The sequence below is a fragment of the Argopecten irradians genome, unplaced genomic scaffold (genome assembly GCF_041381155.1).
Source record: "Argopecten irradians isolate NY unplaced genomic scaffold, Ai_NY scaffold_0916, whole genome shotgun sequence".
Lineage (NCBI taxonomy): Eukaryota > Metazoa > Mollusca > Bivalvia > Pectinida > Pectinidae > Argopecten > Argopecten irradians.
In genome coordinates, this window is record NW_027188383.1 from 1353 (window position 1) to 14303 (window position 12951).

Genomic DNA, 12951 nt, shown 5'->3' on the forward strand with positions numbered 1-12951 from the left:
TATGATATCAACCTGTTCAAGGAATTCATTCAAGCCCGATCAAAGCCTAGTATTCTGGTTCAATTCTTTTAATTCAGTAGCAGCCTTAATATGGTATACATATACAATGCACAATACATTAAAGAAAGTGAGATATCAACACAATAAGTAACCTCTGTGTTTTGTTTCTCAAGCAAAATCCATACATATGTTGGATATTTTGAAAATCCAAAATATAACTATATCATGTAGAGAAATAAGTGTTAAGCTTAAGGACTGTCATTATAAAAAACTACAGAATATTATTACCTTCATGACTTTTCTTATTGGCTGAAAATAATCAGTAATTCTATCAATCTGTAAGCTTCGATTGTCATATGTTTTTACTGTGATGTGGTTTGAGAAATAACTAAAGCAGTCTGTTTAACATATTCCCCTCCATAATTAAGTGGAACACGAGAGTTACTGGATGAAATAGGACAATTTTATTAGGACAACAGTGGGTATGGTAAACACCTGTAACTTAATTAAAACAAAAATTTTCGTCTTTGCACGTTGGAGTTACCTCGTCCATTGATGATAACTATACATTGTGATGTCATCATTTTTCTCTAAAAAGTATAATGTTACGTTCACAAATACACTGATGTCACAATCAATAACTACCCAAAAGGGCAGATAACTCTGTAAAATACAAATGCAGAATACATGTAATATGCTATAACTTTACTTACATCTGTCTGTTTGCCTTGGCGACCCTTCCACCAAAGTATAGCCCGCACCTTTGAGAAGTTCTTCATTTTCACGATTTTTCTTGGACAGTTCCTCCACATTACTCATTAAATCTGTAACTTCCGTTTTCTTTTTCTTCATATCTGTCTTCAATATTTTGTTTTCATTTGCAATTTTTTGCAGTTTTTCTGACAGTTCCAAATTTTCAAGTGACAACTTGTCATATTCTTCTTGCAGTCGTTTTTTTCATGTTAATGTCAGTTTTCAGTTTAGAAATTTCCTCTTGGTCCACTTGTCTCTGCATAGTCAGAGTTTCCACCTCTCTGACCCGGCTGTCCCTTTCTGACTCTACTTTCCTCAGTCTTTCTTCATCCTCTTTAGTGTTAGCAACAAAAACCTTGAAAAGGAAGCAAAATAAAAACAAAAATCTATTATCAATTTTAAAGAAAGAAATCATTTGGTATAATACCTATTTTTACAGTGAGCAAATGTTAACCAACTCAAACAAATACTTTCATATACCCCCTGTACTTTACTGATGTCATATCTTACCATGTCACTATTTTTTAACCTGATGCAAATGATTTTATATTTTAAGTTACTTGCAGCATTTTGAACCTGATATGACTTATTTAATATCTTACCACATCACTGGCAGCATTTTTTTCCTGATTGTGAAGAGAGAGTTCCTTTAGCTGGTGTCGCAGACTTCCAATTTCTTGATCTTTTACTGAGTTTTCTTCCTTCAGTTTTGTTTTGGTTCTCTCCAAATCAGCCAGTCTCTCAGTCTGTAAAGTTCAGTTCAGATTGAATATATCTGACAGTTACAATAATCCCAGTGTGCCAGCTAATACAATAATATATATCTCATTTAAAAGAATAAAAGTGGTTTTATTATACAAGAAGCAATACTGAATCAGCTAGTTTTTTGATACAAGAATATGCTTTTACCACGTATGATATTATTGCAAGATAATATAGTTATAAAATACAATACTTAAAATACAGTTACAAGAATATGCTTTTACCGTGCATGTTATTATTGCAAGATAATATAGTTATAAAATACAATACTTAAAATACAGTTACAAGAATATGCTTTTACCGTGCATGTTACGATTGCAAGATAATATAGTTATAAAATACAATACTTAAAATACAGTTACAAGAATATGCTTTTACCGTGCATGTTATTATTGCAAGATAATATAGTTATAAATACTGTGCAATATTTAAAATATAATCAATCCTTGGTAAATCAAAAGTTGTTGTGAACCAACTGGGAAGATATCTGATTCAATGTATTCATTACGAGTTATATGAACAAGAATGTAAACTGAAAGATTTGGTAGGGACCAACAAAATACACAGTCTTTACAGAGTGTCTTTATGTTTTAAATATAAGTATTTGACTTATAAAGCACTAAAATCACCTATCATTTGTACTACAAAATTAATAACCATTTCTATATTAACAACTTCCTAGATGGCAGCTATAATTATAAAACTTTAAAATAAGTTTTTATAGTAATTACCAGAGTACGACTCGCTTCATCTGACTGAGCCTCGAGAGAAGACTTCAGTTTTCCATTTTCCTTCCTAAGCTCCAAAATAACAGTGCGTGTCTGTTCAAACTTTTCTTTGGTTTGTGCGTTACTCTCTTGGATCTTTGCCTTGTACTCCGCTAAGGCCTCATATTGTTGTCTCATCAACTCATTGTTCTCCTTCATATACTCTACAAGAAACAATACATGGTACAGATGTGGGCTTAAAAAACTGGTAGATAATATTTCACTGTAAAACATTCTTGATAAATAACAACAAAGTCCAACATGTCTCTGATATTAGGAAATCTAGAAACCACTACAAGTGAAGATATAATCTGATTGTAAACAAATGATATACAATACAGCTTATCTTTGTATCTCATCCTTTCACCGAAATCAATGCAATACAGGCCAGTAAAACTTATGATTTTTTTTTTTATCATTTTTACCCATCAAAACATTATTTGATTTGGGTTTTCGTCCATGTATAGGTTGCACTGGTGTAAAGGTCGCACTCCCAATTTTCAGAGGAAAAAGTTGGGACTGATACTACGGAAAATACTGTATATAGCAGTCTGTGATGCTAATTTTTTTCGCTGCTAGTCACTTGGACTAGTAAACCCCAAAATTTTACTAGTCTGACTATTCAATCACTAGTCCAAATTAAATATACAGGTACAGCCATTTTGCTTGGGGACTTCAAATTCTGTAATGATCAGTTTACAATTTTTTATCCAAATTGCAGAACATAAATTATCACAAAATGATGCATCCAGACTGAAATAATCGCATAAAGAATGCACTCAAAATGTGTTGAAAAATGCAATTGACCACTGCTCTTGTAAATGTAGCATTTAGCGATATTAATCAAATGGGGAGCCACTAGTCAAATCGGCTAGTTCATTACAATATTGGCACTAGTCCGGCTGTAAAATTACTAGTCATGGGCATCAAACTAGTGCTTAAAGTCGTAGACTGATATAGTATACACAGGTCTGCGATCTATAACATCAGTGTTCTATACCATATCAACATTTGGGTAATCTTTTAAAATACAGTTTACAATGTAAACTCTGCTATATCTAGACCAAAATTCTGAGCATTATTATCTAAGAATATATAGGTATTCAGTCCAAAAACACTTTAACAGTAAAAATTTTAATTTGTACCTCTCAAGTCTTTATTCTCCTTCATGAGTTCCTGGACACGCTCCAGTGCCTGCTCCAGGGTGACATCAGTCATGGAGATCTGTCCCATTCCCATTGGATTAACATAACTTAAGTCTGCCGGTGTCCTTTGTCCAGAATGCGGTGGGGTTATCACATCAAATGATACTCCGCCATTTGAACTCCCGGGTGACCTGCGAAACTCCACTCTTTCCCCATTGACCAAGGGGAGTCCATTTCCCGTGTATAATGCTGACATTATTGTTTCATTTCAGATTCATTGTGATTTACCTGAAAATACAATAATACAGTATACTGGGTGTTGTAAATGCATCTATCAGTCTTTACTATATAAATATACACATATTTCGAAAAACTGTTCTAGCAATGTTTAAATGAGTAATCATTAAAGGCACACACACTACTTTTCTGGAACAGATTTTGATTTTTAAAATGGGAATGTATTAAGAGATTGATAATTTTGTAGTGTCACAAAAGATATTAGCTTACCAATAATAATAGTATTATGCTTACATCACCATTTTAAGTACAATATTTTGGTTGTATATCACTGTGCCAGACGACAAAACAGTGAAATGAAACTTCATCATTAACATAGATTAGCAGAGAAACTTTAATGTATTTGTTAGGTGTTGTAACTTATAACCTCATTTTAGTCCATTGATATAAATTTTGTATCATCGATATGTTGTTATTGTTTTAAAAAACTTTATAAACTTATTATAAACTTTATAGGCAATAAATCATAAATGTCTCACCAATAGCTTATTTGTCGGTTCTCAATGATGTAAGCGATTTTCTTTGCAAACGCCTAAGTGGCAACCGGAACAAGTTACCGAAGTGGCTATATCATAAGAAGTGCTTACTTCTATGAAATATTAAACCTGGCTATATTATTAGGCTTTTTATTAATTTTTTGCCTAATATATAGACTATATATTAGGCAAAAAAAAAAAAAAAAAGAAATAAATTGCCTAATGATATAGGTAGGTTTAGCGGACTAAGTGCCCCTAATAACATTCTTGAAACCGGTATATTGAAAATAATAACCAGAAAAAAAGAGCATTTATGCATTTATTTGAGAGCTTAAATTATTTTGATTATAACACAAATAGAGGAAGCATGTTCAGTAAAGTTTAAAGGTAAGCGTAATATATGTCAGATGTATACTTTGGAAGAGCGCTTACTTCCGTTGTATCACCGCTATCCGCATACGTTATTGTGATAAAATTACCGATACAAACAAACAAATCAAAGCACATGACTTCTTATACAATAGGCTTATAAACGGAGACATAAATTCTGATAAAAATACAGATGAAAATATATATCAACTACTGTAAAAGTAAGCTGAATCCGATAAATAAAACGTTTCGCTATGCCCGGCACAGGCTGCATGTGCGCACGATAAATTCGGAATTATTGCTAAATGAATATTTTTACAGCCTTCAAATATATCTCTCAGCTTGATTTAATGCACTCAACAACCAAATACAAGCAAAAGCAATTTAATTTTAGCGAACACAGCATTCAACTGAGCTCACTTTCTTAAATGAGTATGAGTATAGGAACTGGAACTCTTTTGTGTTTCAAGGGAGATCACTCTAATTGCTAACCTATTGGAAACCGGCAAATGGTCTATTAAACATTGAATGCATGCTAATAAATATAGGCTAGTCCAGATACTGGTTTTAATCCGGCAAAATTGCAAAAGAATTTATTTTTAGTACAATCGAAAGGAAAATGTATTTTGAATTATATGTAAAAAGTCCCAAAAGAATCTATAATGGGAAAGTTGTCAAATTGATTGTCAAAGTTTGCCTATTTTCGCTTATTTTACGTGTTGTGTATGGTCCTCCATACATGTAAAATGGTGAACTTCCGGTTACAACGACACGACAAGCCACTGTCTCTTGAAACGATTGTAATGCAACTAAACACTATAAATCACATCTTGATTATCATAGTTAGTCAGTATTAACTGTTTATATGTGCAATTACGACAGCTATGACTTTAAAAGGTGATTATTACTCTATAGTGGAAACAATTTTTAAAAAATCGTCTGCTTCGAACGAGTGATGCCGCTTGAGCACTATCAAAACAAAATAGATTAGGGTCTACTGACTTAGATATAGTAAGTTTGTTAAATTAAATCAGTGAATGGTAATAACGAAATCAAATCATACATTGATGAAATTGTGTCACGATATGTTTATTACTAGCGGTTTTGAAATGTAAACATTGAATAAAAAGTTGTTAGTTACGGCCATAGAAATATTGTATGGAAGCCTGTGGTTGCCGTTCCTTGCCGTTTTTAGTTTTTGCGTACTTTATTTGCAAGATCAAATAACACTTTAAAAGGACATTTATCGTTGTTTAAATATGTTCTGTTTTATTTTTATAAGATGTAATTGATAAATTTTATGTTTTAATTATTTTAATGTGTATAACATGTCTCGAATTTAAAAAGAAAACAACATTTTGGCTTAATCTTTCTGACAACACATACTTTTCCGCCATGTACACATACATGTACGGTAAGGGATATTCAGGGCACATATATAGGTTGTTGTAGTTCAGTAATAACATGCATCATAAATGTGTGCTGTATTGTATACGAGATTTTATTAATATCTCTTTGTTTTGTCACAAGACTCGCAAAATATTACTGCTTAGTAGAAATGACGTCACTATAGAATTACTTGACGTCATGAAAGATTTGCGTGACGTCATGAATAGGAGATACATTAACGTGACCAAAGAGTTGCCTGATGGCTGTTGTATCTTCACAACTCATTCTGACGTTATCTTCTTCAATAATCAGGTAGTTTTATAAGTTATATACACCCAGGAAGTGAGTTTTAATTTACTTCAATTGATCCATTAAAACACTAATATATGTAGGTATAGATATGTCTATGTTATTGTCTAATATAAATGTATGGAATTTCTTTGTATTGAATTTCTTTTACTTAACGATAGGTTCGACATGTTTTTATTCAATTTTCATTCTTAGCAAGTATTATATGTTTCTGTTTTGTATTTTCCTGACTGTATAACTTAAAAGGTTTGTGTTAATACCGAATTTATCAAGTAATTCAAAATATCGGTTACTAAAAGATTTATCGTTTTCTCATAATTATTTCAAACCTAAAATGTAAACAAAATAGCAAATGAACCCTTAAATGCTAATACTTTACAAATTATTGGCATTAACACAAAGCTCAAAACTTCTAAAAACCGGGAAAATGAAAAATAAAAACACACACACGCACACGAACAGAAACATAAAAGTGTTTGCTTAACATTGAACGTAAATGTGCTGGATTCCATCTTCACAGGAGTTTACGAGATTTTAGCGAATCGGAATTGCGCTTTCATAACCATTTATTATATATATGTATGTAGAGTTTGTGTTTTTTAAATATCAATTTCGAAAATTAATATACATGACGCATTCCAGTAATCAGGACAATGGAGCCGAGTTTGGGACAATTACTTATAGTTAATTTTATCCTGAGCCATAGGAACGGAAATGATTGAAGAGTCGGCTTTTATGATCAAGATCATGCATATCACAACCAGGTATATAAAGAAAACAGGATATGTGCAAAATGTAAGTTTATTTAACAGAATATATATATATATATATGTATTAAATACCTTCCTATTTTCCACTATTCTCATTGGATAATACATGGTCACGTGACGGTCAATATTCCTTTGTGAACTTCATTGCACAAACGCTGCATTCTTCAGGATGCCGTTCTTTGACAAACGCATTTCTTTTGATTAATATGCACATTCGAAATTACGACATTTGTTGAAGAAACGACATATCTAAAATAAAAATTAAGGACCCCCTCGGTCATTATTTGAAATTCTACTCAACAAAGGTTCAAAAATGAAAAATAAGTTTTTATTGCTGAATTATGATTTTTTTTTTAGAAATACTTTCAGTGTACATGTACGTCTGGTACTTTGTGGACTACTTGATAGTCAAGAATAAGTACGAAGAGAAAAGTGATCATTAAGCCATCGGTAACCAAAAAACCCACCCATCAGAGTGTTCATAGACCATTTTAGAGGTCTTAGGTCTAAGGATGTAGATCAAAACTCGGTAAAACTCATATTCTACATGGATATATCATACGTAATACAAGAAGGGGGAAAGTTCGCCGAGACAAAAAATCTCCCCCACCATGTTGATTTAAAGGCTTTCGGTTCTCAGCACAGGGACCTGGCACGAAATTTTTTTAACCAATAGTATACATATATATATTATAGTATCAAGGGTATGAACTCGGCGGTCGAGAAAAACGGACCTATTTTTTTAAAACCATGATTATTTTAAATAAATGGGTTATATACAACATTGACGGATATCTTACCTTAAAGAGAAATAATTTATCTTTCCATTGAGTGCTTGATGAACAAAATTGGCAAAGTATTGACGAAGTTTTGGCTTGATGAATCGGGTAATTTACGAAAAATATGCTAGGTAGACATTTCCCTGTCCGGTCGAAATGTCGTCTCGGCTCTAATGGGTACCTCAAAAACCAAGCCAAAATCACAAAATCTACGCTTGTGGTGGTAAACAGTACCCATAACTGTGTTCATCCACAATCTCCTTTGGAGGTGTCATGACCCGTACTTTGTAGAAACTCCATTTAAACATCGTGTAGCTCACTTACTTTAACCGTCACCGGCCATGTTCATTTGTTTTTCGGAACGCTTCTCGACTTTACATATCGTGACTACATTATGCAAATTATGTAATGTTGTGCTTGTATATAAACTCATCAAGCCATAACTTCGTCAATACTTGGCCAATTTTGTTCATCAAGCACTCAATGGAAAGATAAATTATTTCTTTTTAAGGTAAGATATCCGTCAATACTGTATATAACCCATTTATTAAAATAATCATGGTTTTAAAAAAATAGGTCCGTTTTTCTCGACCGCCGAGTTCATACCCTTGATACTATAATATATATATATGTATACTGTTAGTTTAAAAAAATCGTGCCAGGTCCCTTTGGTTCTCAGCAGATATTCAGTCTTCAGAAAAACTGTTGCAGTACTACCGTTGGAAAGATCGATCATTTGTCGTTCAAAATCATCCTAAACAACAAAGTGTCGTCAATAAGAGGATAGCAGCCTCGTTCCAAACAAAAATGACACAAAAATGTCCTCAATTGGATTTTGTATAAGGTAATCGCTTTAATCTCATTGGCTGACTGAAAATGAAAGATGTTATGCTCATTGCGGGACACATGCATTGCCGTTTATCTCTGGTGTAACACACACATCAGAGACATTCGTGAAAATGCATACGTAATGTATAAATTGTAAATTATTCTCAAACCTCTGTGTTTCGTGTGTCATAGGTCGCTCACTTGGAAATTAGTGATAGAGCATGCAGTGTCTACATCCTCCAAAGCGATACATAGAAGATAATTATTTATGATTTTTGTATACACGTATAATATTTATTAATGTATTGAAAAGGCATTTTAATTTTATTTTTTATTGTTTTAGTGCTAATTCAAAACCGAACATCATTGTATCAATATTGACTTTGGCTATTGAAATGTAGAAGTTCTGTTGTTTGTTGTAGTTTGGTGTGGATATGTAGGACTCAAACACGTGTTGGTAGCTTCTGGTGTTTATTCGTGGAGTCCTTAAGAGCGACCCCGTTAACTTGTGAAATCTTAGTTTATATAGAGATACATGGACATTCAACACCAATCAGTTTTATAGCAAATGTCAGAGTACATATTCTACTTAAGTAATCTGACCACTTCTTGTCACGAATACACTTGGTCATGATAGCTACAAGGCAAAACTACCTGATCTGTTGAATAACCGACTATAACCGTCTGGTCACTGCGACCTGATGTCTAAGGATATATGTGTACTTATAATAGACTAAGTGTATTCATTGAATTATACATAAAGTTAAAGTTAAATATTTAGAAAATTTCATAATATATTTATACCAATTTATAGCTAAATTGTTATAATTTATAACATGGACACGAATGTGCCATTATATGGAAATGTTAAATATTTAGAAAATTAACATTTCCATATAATGGCACACTATAAATGGTTATAAAGTTATATGTGTCATGACTGGATGAAGATATTGACATACTATTTTTTTCTTCAGTAATCTTTTGAAAACTGTCTGAAAATTATTCAAAGGCCAGGTCAAACACGTATGTTGCTTTAAAGACCGTGGTCGGAGTGTGTATGAGTTCCGGAAATAGCGATCGCCGAAGCTAGCGATTAAAAAAAAAAACCCCAGATTTGTAGGTTTGTCTTAGATACAATATTGTATTTGCAACCGGTATGATATGATAAATATTGGTATCCTATTCTTAAACTCACATAATCCACCTCTAAACACCAAAACTTTCATTCGAGTTTACTATTTATACAATTCTAATAATATATCTGATGAATTACAAAAGGATTCAGAACTGTTTTTTTTTAAATATTGGATGTATGAGGAAACAATCAAACGTAATGGGCGTGAAGTTACTCGCAGTAATGCCTGGATTGAGTACAATCGTAATCAATCGCAGGCTACTGTATGGTTTGTTGCCAAAATCGCTATCAACATTCAGCGAAGGTGCTATAAAGTCGAGGACGTAAATAGCTTATAAATCCTTGATATATAAACCATACGTTAACTTGTCGAAGGGTGATATTTAAATCACATCTCCCACTACTTTTAAATGTCTATTTTTTATCTTTGAATACCAGTTTTGAAACGAGAAATAGTCCAAATGCGAGAAAATACATACATTTTCTTAGAGTTAAGGTCTACGGGTAATTTTTGTATGAAAATTAGCGGGATAACCGACTCAAGGCAAGATGACCGTGCTGATTCGGTCCATTTTTATGTGTTAATTAGTATTGTTGTTAGAATATTTTCAGTTTATTTCATAGATAATTTAGTCTAATCCTTTCACAATATATCTCTCTTCGGCGATCGTTTATTTCCGAAATTCATACAGTGCACTTCGACAATGCGGACATAGTACATGATTTGTGTATACTATAACGGGGATTTATCGAAAACTAGAGGCATTGTGTACATTGTACTTAAATAGTAACTTTGGCATCCATTTTGGATTTTGAGATATTTTGAGTGTCAAAAAACAACACTTCTTAGGTTGCCCTTCCAGTAGAACTGACGAAGATGGTTTTTATTTAATTTGTTTTGCAATATGGTGTCTATTGTAGTCACCATGGATTTCGTACTGACCCATGAAATAACAACACTTGGTTAGAAGCATGTCGGGATTATTTCAAGCAATTTTCAGCAAAATCGCACTTGCAGAACTTGAAAAATATCAAAATTGTGTTTTCAAAATGGCAGCCGTGGCGGCCATCTTGGATTTAGTATCGACCCATGAAAAAATGTTTAGTTTGGACCATGTAAGGATCATATCGGACAACTTTCAGCTCAATATCACCAGTAGAACTTTAGAAAAGAGGTTTAAAATGTGAAAAGTTTACATACTGCTGACGACGGAGGACGATGGAAAATGCACGATCGAGATTTGATTTCCGGAAGCACGCGCATGCGCATATCGCGACATCTGCTGTAAATCTTTAATTAATCTAATATGAAGTCTACTGTGCTTCGAGTAAAACCAAGCAAGAACAAAAAGATTGTTTTCAAGAGAAAAATAACGATTTGCAATTATTATTTATAAGAAACACTTATCAACGACTATCCGTTTTGCTGCATTTTTATGGAAAATAGTGGATGCTATTGTCATCTTTGGAGGCTATTTTTAGCATTTTCCCCTTCCCAAAATTCTTGGGACTTTTTAATATAGTAAGACAGTATATTCTAGATTTAAAATGTGTATAAATAAATTCTTTTGCAATTTTGTCAGATTACTCCTTATTTTTGGGGTAAATATACTAGCCTAAATAATGGAATTTTAGTTTTGAACAAGATGGCGATATTTGGACCACTGTAAACCTATTGTTTTTAAGTGTCTTCTCGTGTTAACCATTAATATTGTTGGAGTAGTATACTGCATTACGTTTACAGTTTACCAGTACTAACTACTGTACAAGATACCTGGGCAGTTTTCGATTATAAGCTTACGGTTGGACCTAGTCATTCGTTTATTAATTAAAGACGAACCTGGTGATTTTATATTGTTTTCAGACGAGCCTTGACAAAGCACTCACAGGCCTGTATCAAAAACTGCAGGTCCGTCAGGATTTATACTTGAAATAATGACTTTAAACAACGGTCGAACCGGTTGTTCCGAATAAACGAAAAACGGCTCTGGTAGCTATCAAAAACCGAAATCGAAAGTTGCAGCATTTACCAGCAGTCTGAATTCAAAATGTCTCCATAAGCATATATATATAGAACTGATGTATATCATTAAATATTACTTCAAACAGTTTTTAGTTTTGTTTACAAATAAGATCTTACAAAAGTGTTTCACATTATGCTTACCTGTCCTTCCAATGTACGTTTTTTTTAGTTCCTTGGACTGGTTCGACACAAACCGAAAGTAAACAACTTTCGTGATTATAAATGTAAATTTGTCGAGAACAATCAACGGATGTATCACTTGTGCGATTCAAAAATATACTTCAAAAACGTCAAATCTAGGTTCCTTACTTCCTTTTCATCAGAAATTAGCTTAGCGTGTAAGATCTGTCATGTCGCAGAGATGTCAGGTTATTTGTTTGGGAATCCCCTGTTATCCTGAGGAAACACTCGTAACGATTTACTGACTACGCGTAGAAGAGTGAAGCTAACGGCGGTAATTGAAATATGTTCAAGTTTCACGTGTAAAACATTATTGGGACTAGGATTATTGTTTGTTTCATCTCATAAGCGCTTGAATGCTTACGTCATGAGTCATGTGCACAGTCAATTAAAAAAAGATGTCTACATCTTTCAAGATTTTGAATTATTGAAATCTGCTACAGTGAAGAACACACAAATATTTGGACATATTTTATGTCTATTGAAAACTGTCATATATTTTGATGTCTAGATAAAATTTTGAAAAGGATAATTACAGTAATGTTCAGTAATTTGTTACCTTTTAAAATAGTTTGTAAATTTCTACTAAAAATAGAAATAAAGATTTTATTTCAACACACCAATGAATAATAATGAAATTGGCCTGCAATAAAATTCAATCCAAATGATATAAAATTTGAGTACACTCCGACCCCTCTACGCCCAAATCATGCTATAAAACGAAGAATGTTAAGCCCTTATGCTATTTTTTTCTTTAGTTAATGTCAAACTTTCAGTATTAGCAGGTAACTTAATTTTAAGTGTAATTAAAACTAAAAAAACAAAATTAATGAATACGCAAATTGGCATGCGCGCGCCAAAGGTGTGAGATGTTGGTGTTTGGGTGTCCGAGGACCGCCCCCAGGAAAAATATTAGGGGGTCCGGGGGTCACCCCTGGAAAATATTACGGTTTAAAATGGGTACTT

General features: G+C 32.9%; 1 protein-coding gene across 1 annotated transcript; it reads right to left on the bottom strand.

The window, feature by feature from the left end:
- Nucleotides 1–287: 287 nt before the first annotated feature.
- On the bottom strand, nt 288–12211 carry LOC138313772 (NF-kappa-B essential modulator-like). The gene is made up of 6 exons (XM_069254072.1): nt 11947–12211; nt 3428–3715; nt 2247–2446; nt 1356–1499; nt 714–1108; nt 288–309 (listed from the first exon to the last, which is right to left on the bottom strand). The coding sequence occupies exons 2-5, from the start codon at nt 3681–3683 to the stop codon at nt 932–934; spliced, it is 777 nt and encodes a 258-aa protein (XP_069110173.1). The 5' UTR covers nt 3684–3715; nt 11947–12211; the 3' UTR covers nt 288–309; nt 714–931.
- Nucleotides 12212–12951: the final 740 nt, after the last annotated feature.

Coding starts and splice junctions, on each gene's coding strand:
- LOC138313772 (XM_069254072.1), bottom strand. CDS start 3,683: ATGTCAGCATTATACACGGGAAATGGACTCCCCTTGGTCAATGGGGAA. Junction 1,500..2,246: donor ATGAAGCGAGTCGTACTCTG/GTAATTACTATA, acceptor TGAACTTTACAG/ACTGAGAGACTGGCTGATTT. Junction 1,109..1,355: donor AAAATGCTGCCAGTGATGTG/GTAAGATATTAA, acceptor TTCCTTTTCAAG/GTTTTTGTTGCTAACACTAA.